The 24738-nt window shown below is 43.2% G+C and overlaps 1 protein-coding gene across 1 annotated transcript in view; it reads left to right on the forward strand.

Moving 5' to 3' along the window:
* PTPRG (protein tyrosine phosphatase receptor type G) overlaps nt 1-24738 on the forward strand; it is a gene marked incomplete at its 5' end in the record, with an annotated part of 415116 nt that overhangs the window by 268372 nt on the left and 122006 nt on the right. The window contains one exon of the mRNA XM_082487722.1: nt 6936-7031. Coding sequence (XP_082343848.1) covers nt 6936-7031 — 96 coding nt within the window. The remainder of the gene's footprint in view (nt 1-6935; nt 7032-24738) is intronic.

Raw genomic sequence — 24738 nt, forward strand, 5'->3', positions numbered from 1 at the left:
ATATGAAACAACACTTGTAACAAGGGAGAGGGTCAGAAATGAGAGGCACTGCATGGGGAGGTAATAACCGCAGCTCTATAATTCAGGGGTCTTGTGTGTTGTGAAAGAGAAGACTTACTGCTGATTTTTTGTTGGTTTTGAATGATTTATAACATTTTACTTGTGGCGGAGCGTTGCAATCCATGTTGTCATGGAAATTCTATTGAATTTATAGTTCCATTTATCCAAAACGATTTTCCAGACTTCATTTCATGGTGAATCATATGGCTGTTACTCGGAGTACAAAGCAATCGCAAAAAAGTTTCATGTTATGGAAAGCATAAACACTGAAACCGTTATTTTCATATTATGGAAATACAAATGAATGCAACATGCAGCTTTTTAGCATCAAATATGCCTTCATTGTGTAATGACTCAGTGTATGTACACGAGATGGATTTTCTTGTTTGGGACGGGAGCGGGCCTAAGGGGTATTTATTTCTGGCAGTAGAAATCGGGGGAGTTTCTGGCTTGCCAAGGTACCTGGCTCTTAGCATTCGGGACTTAACGCTCCAGATACTGAGTGATATGGCCGCGATCCAGCAGTGCACTGAAGCCCGGGGCAGTCCTACGAGCATGGTGTTGCCTCGCTGTTCCTACTGGGCTGTTACTGGGCCACTCACAGGTTTAAACGCTGTTCAGAGTTAGGGGCAGAACGTGCAACAGCTACAACTTTCAGGTTGAAAATGGCTGAAATCGCTTAGTCTCCCCCTATAACATAGATTTACCTACTGCGTTGTTTGTAGACAACAGAGCAATAATGAATGCTTACTATTAAAGAAGATTAAAGGGAAATTTTCCGTACTTCTAAGACATGCGAACGTCTAAATTGAGTTAAATTCTCTTGTATCGCTTGTATGATCTTTGCTCTTCCTGTTGTTTCGACTCCTTCCATTTTTTTTTCAGCCGAGCATTGTATTCATTATCAAGTTGCGATTACTTTAGGGCAAAGACTCTGTCTGACTCTTTGTTTTGCAATTTACCCAGCACACTTTTAGGCACCGTGAAATACTAAGTTATGACATTCAAAATACATCTCTGTACCTGCCTAACTATAGTTAAAATTTCACTGATGAATAATAGACTAGGCAGGAAAAACATGCCATTATCTGCTCCTGTTCAACTTTATCTTTTAAAAAGAATGCAGTATACTCTATGTTATTACATCAAGCTCTAGTAGCAGAACTGGAAAACATCACGATTCGCTCTTCCCCCCGCCTTTTCTAAGCAGATTTAGAATATGTTATAAATGATAAGTTTCATGGGTTTTTTTAAAGAGAATATAATGAGAAGTCAAACATCAGACTTTACTGTCCCAGTGTACATCTCACACTCCAGTAAACACACAGACTGCAGGACAGTTATTCTGAATTTTCAGTGCTGCAGTGAAGATTACATTATGTAGAAAATTTTTATTCCAGCCAAATGGATCGCATCATCCAGTTTGCTATAAATCTATGCACATATTTTAAAGCAGAAGTACGTTACATACGGGCTTTCAATTAAGAAAAATCATGTATGATTCATAATCCTAGCACAGAATTTGTTTTTGTGCAAGAGGTTTTAAATCCAGCTGTAGAAGTGGCTGCGAATAATTTATTCTTACAATATAAGCAGCAAAGGTACTAATTAAGAATTAGTATATTCAGTGATTAACTCCATCGTTTAAAGCAAACATTTCAAAATTTTTGTTTCACCACTCTGCAAAGATTTGCAGTCTACCTGCGATGCCTGTGTGTTTTGCTCCTTTGAAAATACTCTCAGCCTCTGAAGCGGTACGTAATAAACCACATATCTGTTGCCTCTGCGTCTTGCCGCCTGATTCATCCAAAAATTGGCTGGCCTGTAAAACCTTTTTTTTTCTTTTTCTTTTTCTTTTTCTTTTTCTTTTTCTTTTTCTTTTTCTTTTTCTTTTTCTTTTTCTTTTTCTTTTTCTTTTTCTTTTTCTTTTTCTTTTTCTTTTTCTTTTTCTTTTTCTTTTTCTTTTTCTTTTTCTTTTTCTTTTTCTTTTTCTTTTTCGGCTTTAAATTGCATGGTAGTCCTTGGATTGCTGGAAGGAAACGAGCGGAAAGCTAATTCTGATGATCTTTTCCCTTCCACCAGAATTCCTGATACTATTGAATATTCTGTACTCCGCATCTGTGAAAGCACAATGAGCCTTTGTTCATTTTTTAATCTAAAGAGAAATCTGCTGTAGGAGGTTGCACAGGGTGATAGCAGTCCAATTTAAGAGTCTCAATTATTTATTTTTAAAATACTTGGCATCTGTCTATGGAAAAATGTACTTGCTTCGTTTCCAGTCTCTGAGAATTGCTTTGAACTGGCTCACATCTTCTGGGATCTATCAAATGCTCATTGTGGCTTTTCTCTCCGAAGTGCTGAATGAGTTTAGCCATGGTAGTCTGTATTGGATGTAAACCTTCAGTCTTTGTAGTGGGGCAATAAGAGCAAAAACATGTCATGCACAGGAATGGTGATTTCTGTCTGGATGGCTGTCTTGCCAAGCAGAGGAGGAGCATCCGAGCAGAGAGCTGGAGCCTTTTATTTGTGGCAGGGAGAAGTCGTTCATTTGAATCGGGCTCAAGTTTAGCGAGCCAGTGACATTTCATAAAGAGGGTTTAGTCACTCAGAGGCAATTGTACTTAATAAAATCAGAACTGATCTCTGGTGGGCAGTATTTCTCAGTAATACGCAGGCACGTTTTGGACAGCCTGTCCTTACAAGATGAGCGTGGTGGCAGCCCAGTTTCGAGTCCAACTCCCCTAAGCATGGAGCAGGACCCGCCATTTTGCCAGCTCCGGAGAGCACCGGGTTTCTGTAGAGGTTGGAAGAACGCGGTTGAAGAAAGGTGTTCGTGGAGAGACTCGGTTGGCCCCACGGAATAGGGGATCCCCGCCCCGTGGCCTGGTGGAGGGTGTTGTAGGTGGTCGGAACATGGAGGTGAAGGTGCCCCAGGCTGGGGAATCGCTCAGGTGTTGGATGTATATGGTGCGTTCGTTTGTGTAAGTGTCGTCAGCTGGAAAAAGGCCGGGAGTGCTTGGAAACTGTAATGGTTGGGCACTGAATCTTCCTGGAGAGAAGAGACTAGAAAACATGACGTGGGTTTATAGGGTGACTGGCAATTATCTCCTGGGCTATGGCAGAGTGAGGGTTTTCTCTCTAATCCTCTGTTTTAAGGCACTTGTAACATTCTGAAGATTTTCCCTTTCAGTGAGTTTTTTTCAGGCTTAATCTGTGCTGTACAACAAATCTCTCTCAAGTTTGAGTGAAAACAATTCTACTCTTCTAGAGTGTGAAGAGTGTCAAAGCATAAAGTTTTCCTTTTAAAAGCAAGCTCTTGCCCTCTCCCTGCCGTGGTAAAGCTCAGTAGCTGCAGCAGTTGTTGGCAGCATTTTAGGATGGAGAGACTCTTCCTGCAAGAGAGTGCCTTTGCGTTGCCGGGGACGGTTTGTTTCAGCTTAGCCTTATCAAAATCCTGAAAATTTCAAGTTGCTTGGGCACGACGTGGGTTTTTTATAATAGATCTTTACAAGGCACGCGCAGGCACGCTGCTGTGTTGCACATCTGAGATGAAGGAAGTTCGTGGAAGCCTTTCCCAGCCTTGTTAGTTGCCACGGGGCTGGTTGTGAAAGCCTTACAGACCTAGTGTGTTGTGCCAGAGAGAACAGGATTCTTATGCCCTCTGGGACCTACGCCATCGGGACGGCTGTTTGGAGCACTGTCAGCAGGGATGTGTGGAGCAGAGCTTTCTGACGGCAGACAGTTAGTGTCACACTATAGAAACTACAAAGAGTATTGCAGACTTTCCCATTGCTAAGGGATTCAGAGCCTAAAAAAAATATATGTATTTTCTAAATTTTGGAAAATAGACGCTATTGTGGAATCACATGCAACAACGTACAAGAAAATGATGGTTTATGGTGCTGAAGCCAGGCACGGCCACATTTCGGGTTGGATGTGCAAGCTTGGGTGATGTTCCGTTCTGCATTTCACAAATAACATGTCATAATAAGATCCAAATTTTCTTTAGCTTAAATGCCCCTTTGTTGCATTCTGTACTACTGCTTTGTATCAACCAGGCAGAGACAGTAGAAGTCATTTATATGCAAAATGCACCATGTATTGTATATACTAATTATATAATAAGGAGTAATAATGAAAATTTTCTGGCATGTTTAGGCCACTTAAGTATGCGGTGAAATTAATTTTATGGTTAACTGTCTTATTCCTGATTTGTACGTAAAGAACATTATGCCATCCATAGAAAATGGTAAATTTAATATCTACTGATAAATGCATTCAAGATTATGTATATTATGTATAAAAGAACAAAAATACATTAGATGCATTTACATTTTTTTTGTAAATTGCAGGGAAACAGATGAGCGTGTATTATGGAAGAGAACAATATGTGATCACATAATTAGAAAACTGTCGTGGTACTACTGCTCGTTGGTGGCCAGGTGTGGTTTTATGATCAGCCTGAACCGTGTGGCTTTGAGGACGTAACTCTACCATCTCCTTAACGTTGCTTTTGCAGTGTATGCGTGTGTAAATTATATAATAGCAATTCCCGGGAGATTCGGCTCCTAAAACGTTCCTTCTAGCTGTATGAACACATAAGGAAGCTACTGTATGACAGATGACGACTATTTTTCATACGAGACAGTTCCCCTTGACTTGATGGATGCAGAGAGAGGAACCACGCTCTCTGGAAAAACACCAGGGAGCAGCGGGAAAATGTTTCAATGTGTATGGTAATCAAGGCAGAGTGTGGTTCTTGATTAGTCTGTGAAATTGCACTGCTGAGACGAGGGATCTGAATTAAGCACTTTTTTACCAAAGCCCTTTGCACTGCTATCCAAAAGTGTATTGTAAAAATTAATTCCCTCAAAACGCCGTGAGCAAAATTGATCCAAAATGATTCTGGCATATGCTGAACTCATTCAGTGATACTTTTCTTCATAAACTCCTATGAGGACTATATAGTGAAGTGGTTTATATAAGGTATACCTAATTTTAGGCTTCATTTTAAAGGGGAGTAAAAAGTAATTTGTGAGTGTTTTGTGAGCTTTGTCTGTGCTGGCTAAATTGAAGTTTGAGCAATTCTCCCTGAAACAAACTGTTTCTAATTTCTACATCAACGAATGGCTGTACTTCAGTCTACATTTGTTCAAAGCACGAGTTGTTGGAACCTGGAGGCACCACCACCTTTGTGAGATATTGCCAGCATCTCTGGGTGTGCTGTGAATACACTGGGCATAGGAAGGCCAAAATCGGGGAAGAAAATTGCTTTCAAATTTTATGAAGCTAGAGTGAGTGCCAGCCTTTTTTTTTTTCATTTTTTTGTGAGCCATTTGGAGTGTGGCCTTATTTTATCCTCCTGCTGAAAAAAGCACCTCTGCCTCTGGAGAGACTGATCTTCATCTTGGCCTTTTCTCTATATGGCGATGTTTTATTAGACGTAGAGGTACTCGGCCAGTATTATACATTACGGCCAATATATACGGTCAGAAGCCTGGGAATCAGTAAATAGGAGTAGGAACTTCTGAGCAAGGCAAAAGGGTATCGTCTCATCTGGCAATATACAAAATTCCAGAATATGGGGAAAATACTTGCGTGTGTGAATACGGCAGGATTTCTCGTGCAGCACAATCTTGGAAAAACCCAAACAGCCCCAATCAAGTCATTGATGCCAGCAGAGCATCTGCCTGCAGACAGACTAGCAGGAGGGAGCCGTGGTCAGACCGGCCGCGTGTCAGCCTCAGTTAGACCTTACATCTCCATTTAACTAGGTATTGCGTGGCTATTTCTTATCACCTAGCAATGCTGAGGGAAGCCGGAACTTACTCTATGACAACGTACGCACCTGCATGCTGTAACGTTGAGAAGGGAGCGGTGTGTGTTTTGGGTGCGAAGCAGATCCTTTGGAGCAAGGCAGGGCTGGTACAGGTGGGCTGACGCTGGGGGCCGCTTTGGGAACGGGGGGGTTGAGGAACTGCCGGAGAAGCAGCAGCGTGTTAGGGCGGCTGGCGGAAGTGGGGGCTCAGCTAATGCAGTAATTGGAACAAGAACCATAGAGGGAATTCAGAGCAGCAGCGCCCACGGGCCGCTGTGAGTTGCCCTTACTGGTGGCACGTGCGTGTCGCAAAGGGGGACTGTTCGACAGCAGAGCGGATGAAGGAAGCTGTTTCTCAGTCCTATATTTGTGTAACTCGGACATGTGCTGGTTTAAGGTAATCGTCGTTCTCACCTGCTTTCACTTTGGGTTTGCCTAATTATTAATACTCGTCCTAAAATGACATCAAAATATCTGGGTTTGTCTCACTTATACTTTTTGCCGAGTACTAATGCTTTGGAAATAAAAGTCATGAAATTTAACTGAAGTCAGGGAGAAGTCTGACCCTAACTGATAGTTCTGGATATCAGAGGCTCATAAAAATGCATTGCCACAGAGACAGACTTTTATCTTACAAATTGCTTTAGGAGTAAAGGAATAACTCTAAACGTTGAAATCCTTTTCAAAAATTCTCTACGGTTTTTGAGATAAATATGTTTAGCACATTTAACAGAGCAGGAGATGAGCCTGCAATGAGCAAAGAAATGAAGAGATCCTGGCAGAAAGCACAAAGTTTACCGTCTAAGCAGACCGGCCATGCTGTTCATCCTTGGGTTTGTTATTAAAATGCATTGCCTTGACTCTGTTCCCCAGTTACTGTCCCAGTGGGGCAGTCACGCTATTAATCAAGATGCTAGTTAAACAGTATTGTTCAGCAGAATCCCTTTATCTCAGGTTCGTAACACTGGGTTTACGTACAACGTGTATGCGTTACCTCATTTGAAAGCTGTATGAATCAACACTAATGGATTTTGTTGTTGTTTTTTAATTTTCACAGATGCAGATTTACTTCTACAATCCTGATGACTTTGACAGTTTTGGAACAGCAGTTCTAGAAAACAGGGTAGTAGGAGCCATGGCCGTGTTTTTTCAAGTAAGTTTAAACAAGGGCTATATCCGTAAACCAAAGCATTCACCAAGTACTATTTAATTCATTGAATTGTTTCAAGCTTAATGGACGCATCTGTTTTCTTGTTCCCACCTGTCTAAGTGAAAGATATTTCATATTGTCTAAGCGTGATTTAAAATGTAAATAAGTATATTTAGAAACGTAATGAAAAATTTTGCATGAATTGTTCTGATTTTATAGCTACTTTACAGATGCAGATTGGAGAACACATTTGTCATGGAACTTCCTTCACTGCTGAAGCGCATTGCTGGGGTCCCTGGAATACTAACAAAGCGACGTGCTCTGGTTCTGTTTAGAGAAAACTTAAAATTGAAACGTAGCTCGAGAGAAAATTAATCAATAAGTTTCATCAAGCTTCTTCTAAATTGTCATAGTAACAAGTTCTTGAACGGATCAGGTTTTTGAATGAGTGAATTTATGCATCCCCTTTTTTAAAATGCATCCTCAAGAGCGTGACTGCTCATGTGTTGGTTCGACACGCTCGAGATCTGCGGTGCGGGTAGAGACCGCTGCTTGCGGTGGCTGGCGGGTCGAGCCGCGTGGCAGCGGTGTTCAGCAATGTGGGCTTTTTGTCATATTGCATCAGAAATGGAGTTTTTCTTTTGGCTCGAGGGTGGATTGGATGGAGTGAGCTGGAGCAGCTCCATGCCACCACGCTGTCACAAGCGGAGAATGGGCTGGTGCAGATTTTGAAACGTCTCAAGGTGTTGCTTTTTCAAAGGAGAGGAAAGGGGGGAGGGAAGAGCAAGGGAAAATTGTGGTCCTCTGTGAGGTTTCGCACTAGCTTTTACTGCGGAAGAAAACGATCTTACTGTTGTCTTTGTGAAGCCAGATAAAAAAGAATATGCAAGTACCCATATGTAAATACCTCCCTTTTTCTTATGATGTTAGGGGGACAAGCCTGACTCTGCTGCTCAAATTAAGTAAGGTTGTCTTTTTCCACGTCACTGATTTTGATCCAAAGCTTTGATAAGGAGAAAAGGACAGATCCTTGTGTTGCGTAAATTGCTGTAACTCTGCTGACACCAGGCTAGTGGAAGTAGGCATATTAAGTTCATCACTGTTGAATTCTGAGCACTTCTGTGGCGTTTCACGTTAGGGTAAAGTTGGTGGAGCTGCGATAATTTACAGTGGCAGAGCAGGCTGATCCCCCAGACTTCTTAATCTTGATGTGCTGTGGGAAGCGTTGGGCAAATTGAATTTGGCCTTACAAGACAGAAGTTTAGAAACAGAACAACCAAAGGTGCTGTTACTTGGTTTATACCACAGTGAAGAGCTGCACAGTCCGTGCGTGTGCCGTGTCAGAAGGAGTGTGTTACGCTGTGGTGTGTAAGACACGTTGTGGCATCGTGCGTCTGGAATTTAATTGCTAAATTACCCTGATGTGCTTCATATAAGCCACGTGAAGCACTGCCCCGTGTCGCACCGTTTCCTAGTCTGTATGTGACATTTATTCCACAAACCCTGGTTTTAGAGGATCTTAAAATTGTAGGGGGACTGTGTTTTGTATTCCCCACCTGCAAAGCCAGGTGCTGCACTTACTGCAAGTCCCACTTTGCACGATTCCGAGGCAGCCATTAAACTCACTAAAAATAACCTAAAATAGTCTGTAACGCTGTTAAAAAAACCATCTTTGATTGTAAGAAACCTCAGGCTCTTTAAGACCACAACTGAGTGTTGCGGTCCCCTCAGGGAAGCAGAAATCTATACTTTTCATCATTTCTAGCCCTGCAGGCCGCAGGACGTTAGGCTGTAAAGTCTGGATGATGGTGCAGCTGGGCTCCTCTGCTCCAGGAGCCATGAAATCTGAAGCCATTACTGATAAACAGTCTCTGATCTCTTCCAGAGAGTTGAGGGTAAGATAATTCTTTGGCAAAGTGACCCAGGGACAACCTGTTTTGTGGCCGCAAGGAAATGGTTTTCTTTTTTTTTTTTTTTTTTTTTGCGTTTTTTGTCCTTGCCTTTGGGTTGAAATGATAAATCTGTGGCATTCCATTAAATTTTGGAGTGTATCAGGTCTTCCTTCTGGGTAGCTCAGCGCCGAGATGGAAAGCTGCCGAGGAAGATTTGTAGGGCCCAAAGTCCCCATTCTGGAAGGGCACATGCTGAATCGTGGCCCGTGTAAGTAAACTCAAAGGACTTGAGCGTGGCAACTGCTGTTTTGGCCATCATGAGGGTTTTCCAGAGTTTGTCCCTTAGAGGTTGAGTTTTCGTACACTGGGTTATTAATTGGTGGTGATAATCCTTTGCGGATCCATACTGTGCTCGACCGAGGTGCCAGTTTAGTTCCCTCGGCTGCGTACCCTGCGCTGAGCTGGTGAACCGCGGCTTGGAGAAGCCTTCACAGACAGTTTTGTTCAGAAATACTCGGTGTTCCTTTAGCCTTGCTCCCCAGGGCCCCGTGCGGGTAAGCTTACCGTGGCTAGTATTTCATGCAAGTAATTTAAAAGCTGTCTTCTAAACCAATTCTTAGTAACTTTTGAATGAAATGTCCCTAAGATGTCCATGGCCACGTTTTGATTGGCAGCTCTGCCTATTCAAGTACTAATTTTATAGTTCGCTATTTTCCAGAGCTGTAGTCCCATCTCTAACTCATTTATCTAGAATACAGCTTTAAAAAATTGTAGCAATAGAGGTCATAATGTTTTTTACAAATACATTAGAAAACTGAATTGTGCATGCTTTTCTATGTAAATATTTTAACACAGAAATTATTGGATAGATTTGCCATTAAGTCAAGACTTGGATTTTTGCTAATGCGTTAATGCTGTGTTGGAATGAATGTGCACTGCGCTAACTGAATTTATAGTCTGGCAGGTGTTTTTTGTTTGACTGATGTTCACAAATGTTCCTTTGAAAATCAGGTTCTCCAGTGAGTGAACATTATACTGAACTATATAATTATTGGTGAAACATTAAATAATTAAGAACCCTCTTTCCTCCTTTTTAAATAATTTAACTTGAACTATATAAGAATTTTCCTTATTGAATTCACTGTTTCAGGGGCAATTTCCAGGTAAAGCACATTGGTTCTGAACTTGGGTAATTGAAGCGTTTGGAACTTTTTTGTAATTGCTAATTAAATCTGTGCTTTTCTCATAGCTTTCATTGTAAACTCTGTTGAAAAAATTCTATTTCTGTTTGCGTGCTGCAGGTCAGTTGACCTGACAAATAATAAAAAAAAAAAATTAATAGTTAAAATCAGGAAACAATTATTGCATATACAAACTGCTGTAATTGCTCTTCTCTGTATTTCTTTGTGGAGAGACACTCGGAGGGTCTCGCATAGAATAGCACTGTGGGGACTCTGTAGCAGATATTCTCAGTTTGCAAATGAGCTGAGCTGCCCTGAAATCTCTACCTGGGCTCCGGAAGCTGATTTTTGCATTGGAGTACAAGTTGTAAAGTGAACACGTACGTTGAGGAAAAGGGTCCCATGATACTCGGTCCCGTTTCTGACCGTAGCATCACTTCAAGCATCGTGCTGGGGACGAGCATCGTACGGGGGAGTGCTGCTGAGGATTCCTGCAGGCTTTTGTTCTGTAGCTGCGTATTTGGGGCAGAATGAGGTACCTTGCTTGGTAAGAAAACAAACAGCAATCAAAATGTTGCACCGTGGTATGGGGTTTCCTTCAAAATCCTCTCTTGTCCCCACTGAGGCCGCAGTGAGTGTCATAGAGGAGCAAAGTGACTTAGGAACCTCTGATCTTTTCGGTTCAAATTGTTTTAAAAGCTATTCAGCTGGAACAAGCTGAAAAGGGGAGAAGGCAGCTCCGGCCTGCTGGCGTCAGCTGTAATGGTTATTAAAGCCGGTAAAGGTGCTGCACTGAGGGTGGGGGAATCAGTGGGGAAAACGGCTTTTTTCTTAAAGTGGGAATGCCTGTGGAAAAAAGTACGTTTCAAGAGGGAGAGGGGTTCAAAGTATTAAATAGCAACGCGAGTCACAAAGCTCTTGGTTTTTTGTTGTTAACGAGAACTCACTTGTTATTTTAGTAAAAATACGAATCTTCTGGAGACAAACGAGGTAATGCCAATGATTTCTCTTTGCCTCCGGACAAGCTTTCAGGACAAAAGAATATGACCGTTCCTGTCAGTATTGGGGTGACTTGGTGTTTTTCATAGTGAAGCTAGTGCGAGTGGAAGACGTTTGGCTTCGCGCAGCCTTTACCTCCCGCCAACAGCGTCCTCCTGCTCTGCGGTAAAGGCTTCTGGATTTGCAGAAACGGTAACGCGGCGGTGGCGGGACCTGTCTGCCGGGGCTCGCTGCTTCGGGGACCCGTTAACGGTTGTCGGCGGCTGCAGGGTGAGACCCACCGATGCGCTGAAACAGGTCGCAGGTCCCCCTCCAGCGGGCACTTCGGTCTCCCTTTAAAGCATCCTAACTTGGAACAGCTGGGGCACGTGCTTAGTTTCAGCCCGCGTAAGGTTCAACGTGTACTTAACGACATCTGGCTCCGAGCCTTGGTTAATTGTCGGGCTGAGCCGGTTTTGAAGCAAGCCGGGAGTGGAAGGGAAGGCTCAGACCTCTCACAGGTTCCAGAGTCATCCGTTCGTATACATACATGTTATACATATTTACAAGTCGCATTTAAAATGAGTAGTTACTTGGATTAAATGCAGTCAGACATATTGCACGGCTCCGTTTTAACCATCTAACGATATAATTCATTGCACACTTCTCTACTTGCTTTATTAAAGCCAAAGTTAAATGTGTTCAAAACAAACATATTGCTTTTGCCGTTGAAATATTCATCTTTTGGGCCTGCGGTAGATTCATTACAGCAGAGAATACTTCATTCCTTGATTACTGCCATGAAAAGACACAATACTGATTCCCTAAGCGCTCATCAAATATTCGATAGCTCAGAAATTCAGGAGGAGGCGATGGAATTCTTGTTCCTACAGGGAGGGCATATAAATCTATTTTATTATTTGCAAAGAAAACCATCAGTGATTAGTTACTGTATCTCAGGTACTCAAACAAATCATCTCTAAAGAAGTTAAAGTAAAAATGAATTTTAAAATAACTTTTAGCAACGCTTTCATCATTAAAATTATCTTCATAATGATGAGTGATGTCGATACCTTGATCGCTCGAGAGCTTTAGCAGGGCAGGGCTAGATTTTTAAAGGTAATTAGGTACTTGGCAGCAAATATGCAACTAACAGTATTTTCAAAAGTACATGGGATAAAAATCAAGAGTTTTACAGGTCTTTTACGGGGATGCCATTCTTAATATTCTTTTCCAATACTAACATTTTTTTTAAGGTGTTGGAAAAAAATCATGTGTAGCCCTTTTAAATCTGTTTGCTATTCGTGTGTAAGTATCTTTATATGTACTGCTAACTCATATATGCAGAGATTTGTCCTTCAGTAAAACAAATAGTGACTGTGACCTTGCTTTTTGTAAGATTTTTTGGTAGTAGTTCTTGATGTGCTTCGTGAAGGTGATCAGTAACTCACTTTTCAGAGGAACCTAAATAAGCTAAACACAAAATAAATCAGTGAAACACCATCAAACCCATTGAATATTTGGCACAAATATGCTTTTTTCAATGTATATTTCTCAAATAACAGAATTCAGCTTTTCACTTCCCTAGAAGCCTTTTTCTTCCCTCTTCATCCCTTTCATTAACTGTTTCATGGGTTTGCCGTCGTGACCAAATAAATTCAGTGAATAAGTGCTTTAAATACAGCGGCTGTTGTGAAAACCATGTCTGGTAGGAGACCAGCTTCCCATGTCCCCATCTCAATTCCTGGCAATTCCCTCATTCCACCTCTGCCTTACTATAATGCTTTTCGAAAGTCTGAGCAAAACTAGCTTGCTTTTAAAATGCGAATGGAGAGGGAAGCGTGTGCTCTTCCTGAGACGTTATATCCACCTACATGAAGCATAATCAGGGCTTCGGTGTTTGGGCAATATCTTAAAGGTGATTTGCAGTAGTTCAAATAACACGTAGCATCATTAACATGCAGGGCATCATCCAGAGTCATTGAGAGGCTTTTCATTTATTTTAATAGACTTTAGATACATGTAAAGACCTTAAAATTAAATTACAGTATTAATTCTTTTAATGGTTACATTAGAACCCGTGGTGTTTTATTAATAGTAGCTTATGAATAATAAAACTGTTATTATTGATTAGCAGTATTATTTAGTAATTAGTACAGGTATTTTTTATTATCTTCAGAACATGAAAATGCATGCAGGCTAAAGCTACTCATGCAATGCCCTTGGAAAGTATATTTTGTATTTTGTCAAAGTGTGCGCGTGTGTACTGGTGACGCTCTGTGCAACAGAAGACAAGCAAAACAATTTGAAGTGTGTTCTTACTCACCAAGTCCGGTTTCCTAGCATTTTGCAATTGTCACAGCCATGAGTTGTTACTAACAAAAGCAGTATTAAGGCCTTTAAATGGTCGAAGAATAGTGTAGCGGTACAAAGTAGCTGCCCTGACATACGCAGGCAGCAAGTCAGTAGGTCGGTATGGTCAGTACAGCACCGAGACTACGTTTTTCTGGGAAACACCTTGTACAATACATGTAATGATGTATAGTAAAATGAAGCGTTTCTGGAGCAGAAAACGATTCTCCTCATTTTCCAGTAAATAAATGGAGATAAAATTATCAAAAGACACGAGTGGTTTTGCATCATGGAGAATTTAAATATAAAATGATGATAACTTCTTAAAGTCTGTTAGATTTGAGTTGAGTTCAGTATGTGAACGGCACCGAACAGCCTCCAAAGGTGGTCTCTTCAGCCAAAACACGCAAGTTTGGGTGCCTAACAATAAGTAGTCATGCTGATTGGAAATTGGGTTTGGGTAGAAGACAAGAATTCATGGAAGGTGTCAGCTTGTAAAAAATAAATCCTACCTTTCCATTAAAGAAAACAAAACTAATTTTTTAAACTAAGCCCAAAATTCAGATTTATATTTCAACTTCTGTTGAAAGTATCTTTGGGAAATATGAATATTTTTGAATATTTTATGTAAAAGAAGAAAGAAAGGGGAGAACAGATGGGGAATAGCTCTGTGAGTAAAAAATATATATATATACCCAGTTTCAATTTTGGTGCTTATTGAGTTTCAAGTGCTTGACGATGAGACTTCAACTTTATTCTGATTCATACCTTTGCCCAGATTGGTCATGTTTCAGATGTTGTCTAATAGTAAAACTTTCTCTGTTTACAGCAGAGACGTTTTTAAAAAACAAAAGTTTCTTGTAATAAGGTTCTTCATCCTTTAGTTTAGTACGTAAATGAGTAGGCTGACTCTCGAGAGTACTAAGCAGACAATTCCTGATGAAGCCTTGAGTTTAACAGAGAAGCTTCAGAAGGTTTTTAGCTGTGGAGTGAGGTGCTGCCGCGCGCTGGGCAGCGCAGCATCCCTTTGTTGAAGATCCTTGCGGGAAGCAGGGCAGAGGGGCAGGCGAGGAAGCGGCCGGCCGCTGGGGAGAGCCCTGGGGCTTCACCGAGCAAAAGCCGTGAGCGCTTCGGGAGCAGCAGGAGCCGGGAAGGGGTCGGGGCTGTGAGCCCAGTGATGGTCATCGCTTCTGTGCTGCCGGGCTCGCGAACCGAGGACTCTGGTAGTGAGCCGAATTGCACTGACGAAACACTGGCCCTTTCACCAGTGGGGGGTTTGTACGAGATAACCTTCAGTACTCCAAATTTTCTGTCTGTTGACAACCACCTTTGCTGGTGGGGTCCCTGTGCAGAGCCTGGGCTCCTGCTAATGCCACGTGTCAAATCCCATACAAACACGAGCAAAGTTTCTCTTTGATTTGCAGGGTACCGCGGGTTCGCATGGCCGTACGTTTCTCATGGCTTATCCAGGAGGAAGAGCCCGCGTGGGTAAACCCAGGGCTGCGAAGAGCAAAGGTGTTCTCGCAGCAGCCCCAACGCCCCGAGCGAGGGGCGCTTGGAGGAACGAGGTACAAACGCGTGAGCGAACGGGGGGGCCGGATTTGGAGGCAGACAGACCGACAGGGCGGCTGAAACAGATCGTTCTTGGAAGCAAACACATCGTTCCGCTTCTGCTTGCCTGTGTTCTGCCAAGAGGCATTTGCAGTCTCTAGATCATGATGGCTGCAACCTGCTGTGTTGAAACTTTTCTATCCACAGGCTGACTGTGCAGTGTAGAAGGATAATCTACCTTAGGCGCACTTATCTTCTTCAGTGCCCAAGCGGGCGGCTTCCTTTCCCTTCTTCTCTTCAGCTCTATGAACTCGTCTGTGGTATTTTCCAATAAGGCAGGAGAGCCTCATTTTGTCAGATGACCTCCAAAATGCAGTACTTTCATTTAAAGCCGATCTGTTAGGTTGAGTTGTAAAGGACATGGGCTGTACAGAAAGCGGTGTCACACAGTTCTTTTTACAGTGCAGAGCAAAATACCAGAATGCACAGAGAGTTTTTCACTTTTATTTTGTTTTTAATCTCTGATATATCTAGAGAAATGCAACTACCAAAGCGTCTGAAAAAACTCTAATTGAAGGTAAAAATTAGATCCTTTTTTGTTGTTTTGTTTTTTTTTTTTTTTTCCAAATGCACTGTAAATGCTTTCTTAACTGCAAAGTCTGAGCCCATAACTCACAACTTGTGCTGTCGCTTCTCTGGTTTGGATGCAGCAGCAAGGAGGGTAGCTAACAGTGGGGATGGGTTCTTGAGTGACTTTTGCTTCTTGTGATAAATCATGGTCCTTTGCTCCAACTTACTTAACGGAAACATCACGATTATTGATGCTAGGAAGGAACTGTAAACTTTCTTGCTCTTGAAAGGACTTGGGCTCCAAAGTTGTGCAACGCTACAAATTCGAAAAACGCTGTGTATTTTATGGGGTCTCTCCTCAATATCTCGAGCTCTCCGTCGTAACCGTTAATGAGAGCTGGTTGCGTGCGTTGCATGGGGGAATAGATCTCTGCGCTCTTTGAGTTTAATGTTCATCTGAATGTCAGGATCACTATCTTTCAATTTACAGCATTGTAAATGTTTTTGACTTGCAGTTTTTTAGCTTTCCCAATGCTTCATAATTGATTAATGTATTACAATTAATCCCAAGTGGGATGCCATTATTAACTTGCTTCATTAAATTACATACCAATTTATTAGCCTTAATTCTCATAATCGTCCCCTTATATTTTAGTGCTTTTATTTGAATAACTCGCCCTATGAACTTGATCAGCATGCATTTGTGTATTCTTTTGCCCCCCTTTCCTTCCTCTCACCCTTGACGTTCAAAAGTGGAGTCAGTTTAGGAATATTTATGGAGTCAGCGTCTCAAACACAGTAATTTACTTCTCTGTGATTTTAAAATATCCTGTCTTAAAAAAAAAAAATAATCACTTTTGTAGCCACGCTGTAAAAATCTTTAAATTGATAGAAAAATATCTTGTGGAGTTTTCATTACCAGACTCCTGAAAATGACACTTAGATGTCTAATATGTAAAAATTACAGTTGTCAGTCTATAATCTCACCCCCTCTGTGGTTCAGGAAGATTGATACTCAGGAAGTCTGCTGATTATAACCATTAGACTAAAAAACAAATTAGTTCCCTAACTACAGTAATGCTTTTTGCATTTTACTCTCTGGTGCGCTTTGTTGATGCATCACTATGTCACTTTAGCAAACACGGCGAGGCAGCCCCGGGGCTGGATGCCACGAGAGCTGGCTCAAAGCGGAGGCACCCCCAGCCTTCACGCAGGCGCCCGTCACTCGCCTGTCGTCGGCTTTCGGGAGGGGACAACGGCCCCTTGTAGAGTCTCTCTTTGTGTCTTTGAGCCTCGAGAAGCCATTGAACGTGGCTTGTTTTCTTTGCGGCGAGTACCTTTGCTCCTCTCTGTGTTAGCAACGATTGCTTCATCCCCTTCCTCCTTACGTGTTCCAAATCTGGTCCATTTTGACTCGACCTTTTTTGTTTAAGAAAAAAAAGAGAGAGAGAGAAGCTGGAAATAAAGCCTCTATTTTTTGCTGCCCAGGTCTTTGGAGAGTTTTGCTAGAATTGGTCTTAGTTACAGAATCAAAGGAGATGTAAAGCTGTACGTGCATCTCCTTTCCTTTCTCCTCTTTCCCAAGCGCAGCAGCTGGCTCTGGTAAGTCCCTGTTTTCTCCTGTTATTAAACATCCAGCCTGGATTCCAGGAAGAGAATTTTTTATGCCTGTCTGCGTACCTCTTTTTTAAAATTAATTCAATTTCTTTTTCTGCAACAAGCATTCTCTGTAGCCATCCAGGGCTCGTACCCATTTGTCTCCCAGAGGACTAATCGAGTGTATTACATGTGGTTTACATTCATGGGACGTAGATGGAGAAATCTAACATTTCAATCGGGAAGCTCCGGCTCGCCAGTCCGCATGTTGCCCAGTTCCGCAGGATTTTGCACAGGATTTGTGCATCCCTTAGGAAAATTACACTTGTTTTCGTCCTCTGTGTCTTCCATGAAACTGTAGAGCCTTCGTACGTCTCTGGTTACCAGTTAGTGTTATGGCACAATTTAAGTGAAGGTGAGCACAGGATCTATTCATAAATGATTGCCTGGTTTCCCTTTGTGTCGCAAAGGAGAGACCGGTTGTGAAGTCTGAATATATAAAATAGATGGGCAAAATTGGGGCGTCCTTTGCCTTTAGATCTTCTGGCTCAGATGAAAAAGTTATTCTTATTAAATTTAAGCTGTTCTGCCTAAAGAATTATTACTGTAGTTCTCAGATATAACAGTGCCAAGTTTCTGCTAGTGTTGGCAATAATAAACAATGCAAGCTTCAGACAGAATTTCCTGGGTAGCATACCAAATGTTCTAGAAAACCTTCTCGGACAGCAGCTAATACATTTTTAATACAAATAAAACATAATTCTTTAGTCTCGTTTCAGTTTGATCCCTAAGGTAGAAAAAAGTATACCGACTATGCATAATTTATGTATTTGTTTGAAATGTTTACCCAGATACTCCATTCACAAAGTCTTTTTGTTAATAGGGTGCTGTGAGATCTGAGAATCACTTAGGGCTCGCCTTGTACAAATAAATGGAACATGTCGGTTTTGTCCAGTCAGTGAGGTGGTTACGTAGCCACGCCATTTCGGCCTTCGTCTGCGCTGCCCACCCCGTCCGTCCTTAGCCACCTCGCAGAACAGGTCCGGCTGAACTGTCAGTGTGTTTTTCCCAGGGGGTATGTGATGTGAAAGCATGGAAGCGTGCAAGGGAGGGAAGAGGAGCTGTCGGGAGCAGAGGGTGCTGCCCATCGCTTTTGGGGACAGCGTGGATTGGTGTCGGGTTGGCGTGTCCGTGTAAGCACCACCCCAGTTATTACCAATGATACATGTGGCTTCCTGTGTAATTCCTAAGCATTACGCATGATGCAGAGCAAGCGTGCAGAAAAATATCCCTCAGTAATTTAATTATAATCTATCCTAAATTACTGTAAATCCAGTGTTAGAGGTTACTGCCGGAGGGTCGCGTGGTCGCTGGGTTTTGTCATCTGTAGTTCGTGTGCTGCAGGACAGCTGTGGGAGCGATGATTACTGAGGGTTTTCTGAGCCGGTGGTTTTCTTTCCAGGGGTCAGAGAAAGGCAAGGAAAGTAAATCAGAGTCTGGTCTGCTCCCTTTCTTTATGTCTTTGTACAGAGGCAGACATTCGTATGTATGGCTGATGGCTTAACTGATAATGCTGATGGCGTGTCACCCCCCAAAATAATTCTGCAGCCGAGATGGCGGCTTGCCCAGAGCAATCCTTGTATCTGATGTTTTACCTCCTGTGAATCTAAATCAGGAATCTTCAAGTTCATAGGGTGGAGATGAGGGTGTGTAAACCTGGGAACCCTTTTACAGCGTAATTTTAGTAGCTTTCAGCCTTATCTTCCACATCTGCGATTGACTGAAAAGCACCCTAATCCCACTGAGGGGATGAGTCTGAGATGAGCTAAATAGTCTCGGTCTGAATAATGTTAAACCTCCCTTTGTTTTAAGTTCAGGTGTGCTGGTAGCCGAGTTCCCGGAACAAAACCAGCAAAGAAGCTGGGAGGCGCTTCTGCGCACGTTAATCTCTACTGGCAATAGGTGGGAGTCAAGAACGCCAATCACCATCTTATTCTATGCCGACAATCGAAATGTGTGTTAAATAAAGATTGCTTAAATCTGTCCGCAGCACCTCTGACCGGTGAGTTTTCAGAGGCTTGCAAGATGGAGCAGGATTTCTCCCACGAGCTCACAGTGTTTGCGGCTGCGTCACAGCTCTGGGAGCAGTGAGAAGCCCCGGAAGAGTGCCTGGCTGATACCATCGGGGAAGTGGTTAGCCGCTGATTGTAACCGTGCTGCTTCTGCGCATCAAAAATGCATTGTGATGTAGTCATTATCAAGAGTAAAGCGACTTTGTGAAAAAGAGGTATTGGTTTTGCAACATCTGTGCTGTATCAAATGAAGCCTAACTGGAGGTTTGGCAAACTGTTCTTTATGAGTAAAGTAAAATGATGTACCGCATTAGAAAGTAGCTTGGTTATTAGAAAGCTCAGTCTTGCTCCTCATAAAATGGATTTTTTTCAGCATAAAATTCATCTTTACTCGCTGCAAGAATATTGCTAAAAGAGATTAACTTTGGATCTCAGTGTATTTTATAGTGTGTCTCGGGTTATTTTAAGGCTGTAAATATATTAGCTTATCTGTAAGCTTCACTTAATTTACTGCTTTCTGGGTTTTTGAAGAAATAGGATCATGTTAGGCAGGAATCAGGGTGATTGAATTAAATCTCCCCTTTTGATATTTATTTTCCCTCAGGATCGTGCTACCAGATCAATATTTAAAAACAGCTATATGAGTAAGCGTTGATTAGAAAGCAAAGCTCCATAACCCTAACAGCTAAGCTAGTAATTTTTTTGTGTATTTTATCGGTGGTTTGTATGGCATTATGCACATGCCTGTGTATTAGAAGCAGTCAACATAAAATTATTTCCTTACTCCTTCCTCCCCCCTGCCTACCTTGCCACCTGGCAAACCTTCTTTATCATATTTAGATCCTATAAAAACATCTAACATAATTTGAAATGCTCTTGTGTGAAACATGATTAGACTGCATCAATCATTTTTCAAAGATTTTTTTTTTTTCTGCATTTTGTATTCTAAACTGCTCAAAACACGTGCTTTTACATCCTGCTGCGTTTCACGGAGTACACGAGCAGCAGACAGTTCCCCATCTTGGGTGAACCAGTCTTGTTGAGTACTCTCCCAAAGAGCATACCAGTCAAATTAAACTTTAGGTTAACGTTTTGGAATGCTCTCCCCTTGCCAACTCGTTCCCAGCGATATGGCCAAGCGAACTGTTGCCTTCTGCTACTCCAGATACCTACAGAGATTTATTATATTTCAGCTAATAAGCTTACCTTCTCTGATAGCAAGCGGCCCACCCCGCCTTATGGCTGGGCTTGTCTCTTCTCGTAACTTGGGCAGAGAATTAAAGGCCAGAAGTAAAGTTGGCTTTTAAACCTGACTAGGTGGAGCTGTTTGCTGGTCCCTGCCTTGTGGATGGAAACATCCGTCATTTTGGAGGCTGCGCTCGCTGGTTATCTAGACCTGCTCCGCGCCCCCCCTCGGGTCCATACCGATACCTCTCTGCGGACAGAGGGTGGTGGGAGAGGGGGGCGATGCCCGGGCAGGTGGCCGCCCCTGGGTGTGCCGCGGGGCCATGTGGGCACTCGGGTGTTGGAGCAACGTGGTCTGTGCCGGCAGTACAGTACCGCTGCTGCCACCACACCTGTCTAATAGAGTTGCTGAAAGGCTGTATAAATTCGTGCGGAGCTATGGAGATTATCTGTCAGCTGTTCTAGTGTCAGAAGGAATTTTTTTTTTAATGCTGCGTTTATGTTGTAAGTGCGCAGCCTATGCCTACCTTTTAGGAAATACTCGCTTTCTTCCCTCGTTACTGCTTGCACTGCATCTGAGGCATGTCACTGGTGTTTTACCCCTAAAAAGAGAAGATTTTTTTATGCCTTCCTTATCATGCCCTCTATTAAAATGTTTGCTGCCCCCCTCAAATCTGAGTGTCGGCAGAGCCGCAAATGCAGGTGTGTCCTACCAGCGTGCCGGGGTTGCAGGCCAGTCTGCAGCGAACATGGGATGCTACAGCATCGAGCCTTCAGGCACTGGCACTTGCTGTCGTGTCATTAGCTCTGAAACCGTCTCCTCCTCGCAGCAGCCATCAGTGCTCCTCGGGTGCACGTTACAGCTGGGCTGGAATTCAAACTGTGTTGGGTCTCAGGCATTTTGGGGAGGATTGCCTATGCAGCCTGGCAGTGAACGTGTCCCTCTGTGCCAGCCCTCTGAGGACTGCCCTTCCAGAGCACCGGCTTTTTAGCTCGCGCCACACCAGCTCAAGCTTTTGGCAGGGGAAAGCCTCAGGCGGGTTGTGGTGTCAGTCGCGGGTGGTCACATGAGGGTGGTGCCATCAAAGGACCGTGCAGCCCGCCGGCTTTTGAGGAGAGAGATAAGAAACTTTTTCTAGAGGCGGATACCAAAACTGAGGTCGTGGCAAGGCATGTGCCAGGAGCCCGGATGGTCCAGCTGACTGGGCACAGCACTGGCGATGGATCCTAACCGCTGTATGTGGTCTGTGGACACCCAGGAGTTAAAGTGCTGGGGTGCGAACAGAAGAGGTTAAAAAGAAGGAAATAAACAACTCGGATTAATAGGCAGGTCCTCTGGCGAGCAGAGTCAGAGAGTGTGTGAGAGGAGAGGAGATGGAAGACTCTTCCTGAGACATTCCTGTGTGCACCCACCTGCAGGAAGCGTCTTCGCTGCTCTGGGTCAGACTAGACTTGTTCAAAGAGAACCTTTTGTTCTAACCGTGTGTTAAGTTTTGTTTTAGATAGTATTCAGTTGCATTTTATTTCTTCTCTTGTACCTTTCCCTGAGATTTTGAGATTCTGGCAATTTTGAAGTTATATCCTGTGCAGGAGGAGGGCTTCCTGACCAGAGACAGAGCTCAAAAACCCCCTCCATAGATGGGTCACGCTCCACAGGAGCACCGGAAAGCTGTAAGAAGCCCGTGGAGCAGAGGCACGAAGGCTAGAGCATCCCGAGGAGTTCTGTGGCTTTAAGACTATCACCTACTCACAGTGATTGAATAGCATTCACTTTGCTACTGCTGAAATGTAGAACATCGTGAAACAAGCATACGTGTCATGTTAGTTTTCTCTATTTCTTTGTGTTTCAAGAGGAAGAGACTGCTGCCACAAACCGAATGTTTCCCAGGTTTTTAATGCACTTGTGTTCTAAGTGCCTTTTTTTTCCTGCACAATAATTTCCCCGTTTCCTCTAAACACAAGCCATGACACTCGTTGAAATGTTTTTGTAAGGAACTGAGTGAGTTGTTGGGTCATTCTAACCAAGTGAAAAATAAACAGCTTGACATATGATGCTCACTGTTGTGTGTAGCGTTACACCAGGTGAAATGGGGGGGTTGAGCTGTACTTTTGTTGCTGCCGGAACTTGAGCAGCTTCGAAGCAGCTGAGAAGAACATTGCAGGCCTCATCCTGCCACTCTTAATTGGGTGGCTTGAAGGACATTGAGATGAGGACTGCCTCATCGCACCTGCTTCTCGGTGCCCACCCCGGCTCGAGGACCTGTCTCGGCGCACCTGCGCTTCATGCGCGCCAGCTAGGGAGTCCTCGGCAGTCCCGCCGCTGGGCACTGCACCCTTTCTGCTGGCGTCCAAGCTTGCCCTGGACAAGCCCACTCACCAGCCTCGGTAGCCAAGGCTACTTCTTTTCCCTGTCTCCATGAAGGACGTGGAAGGTGGGGGTGGAAGGGCACAGGGATCTCCTTGGCGGCGGAGAGGAGGAGGTGGCAGAGCCATGCAAGGGTGCTTGAAGGGAGAGGGGGTACGTGGAACGGTTTGGGAAGAGAAGATGATGTAGCGTTGGAGGAGACAGAAACAGCTCACTGGGTGGGAAGAGAGAGCGAGGAGGATGTGGCGGGTGGGCGATGGAAGAGGGAGGCAACTCAGAAATGAGAGCGGAGGCAGAAGTGAGGAAACTCTGAGGATTAGCTGGTGCTTTCTGCCTTGGGTACCGCGAGCACTGAAGTGTGCAAGTTCATAGCGTTTTGCAAAGCTGCACACATCTGCAAGAACTTAAATGACACTGAAAGTTTACAAAAGATAAGTAAAAATGGAAGAACTTGCTTGAAAGAGAATTGCAAATAGACACACGTACCATAGTTGACACTTGCTTGTCCCCTCGTGCCAGAAAGCTATTAATGAACCCCACTGGTCTAACACTGGGTTCTTGTACTGCAAAGATGCCTGGAAGCCCGCGAGCCCTGCCAGCCCATGGCTGCTGCGTTAGATACGGGGAATTGGCAGTAGCCAAAAACTCCTGCAGCAGTTTCAGTAGATCGGTTCATAACAGCCTCCTTAAAAATGAGATAAAAGGAACAGCAAGCAAACTACATTGGAGTTTGATGTTTCAAAGCAGGAGATAAAAATTCTGCACAATTTCTTTTCACTGGATTTCTAATTTAATTGTGAACTGAGGTGTGGTTGTCATTGGGGAAGTGGCTGTGTAACTTAATTGACATTTCTGCATCCTTTGTGTTTGTGACTCATCTGAGCCGGCTTGAGTCATCTCCTACTGGCGGGCTGGAGGGAGCCGCTGCCGCTGTGGGGAAGTGAGCCGAGGGCGATGCTGGGAGAGAAAAAAACGAGGACTTTTTTCATGTAGAATGAATGAAAGATGTTGGGAAGCTGAGACGATTCCTTTTCTTCGTTTTAAAGGGGTGATTGTTGTGACCTCTCTCACCAAAATCCTTTGTGGTGGCTAGAAGAGGAAGAAGGCTGGAAATCTCTGCTGCATCCTAGGCGAACTTAGCTGGAGCAATTAAATTGCAAACCCCTGCACAATGCTGGGGTTCAAGATGCCCATCTGAGCTGTTCCCTTCTACCCTTTGCGTTTTGCCCAGCACGTTTTATTTTCTTGTTTAGCCACCAGATTTCATTGTTTTAGTTTCAAAAATAAGGGAAATTAAAAAAAAAGGCTGAAGATTATTTTTTTTTTTTCTCAGTTGCACGTGTTTGTACCAAATACAAGCCAGGACCAGAAGAAAATGAAAGCTAACTTCCATTCCTGGATTCACAGTTTGGAGTTTAGCCTCTCCAAATGTGTGAAGCCGTATATCAAAGAGTGGGTGCTGTGGGATGATCTGGCTGTAGTGCTCGTTATATTTTTTCATTACACCATTTCATTTTCCTCCCTACTTAGGTCAAAGTGGTTATTTTTACTTAAAAACTCCCTTAAATTGGGCAGATTGTGGAAACTTTAAGAGACCCAACTCTTTTTTTTTTTTCTTTTTTTTTTTTTTAAACTCAGATGGTGAGAACAGTTTATAACTGATGGCAGTTTTTATAAAATAGCCTCCATCCTGATAAAATGTTACCCCCTGGTGTGTCATTTTTCCAGCTGAACTGCTGGTAGGATTGAGAGATCTTGCACACTGCTGCTTAAATAAGTAGACTACATGCTCTATGAAGAAATCATATTATTTTCTCAAAGGAGAACAAGTAGGCTCAGTGCACCAAAATTGCTTTAAATAAACTTGCAGCTACTCTAGCCTCTTTTTGCGCAGCTGCAGATGGTACAGTCTATCAATCAAGCTTTTCCAGCTTTGAGAATCTGCCACTGAAGCTGTCTCTCCTCTGT

Source organism: Vanellus vanellus (assembly GCF_965231255.1).
Source record: "Vanellus vanellus genome assembly, chromosome: 9".
NCBI classification, from domain to species: domain Eukaryota; kingdom Metazoa; phylum Chordata; class Aves; order Charadriiformes; family Charadriidae; genus Vanellus; species Vanellus vanellus.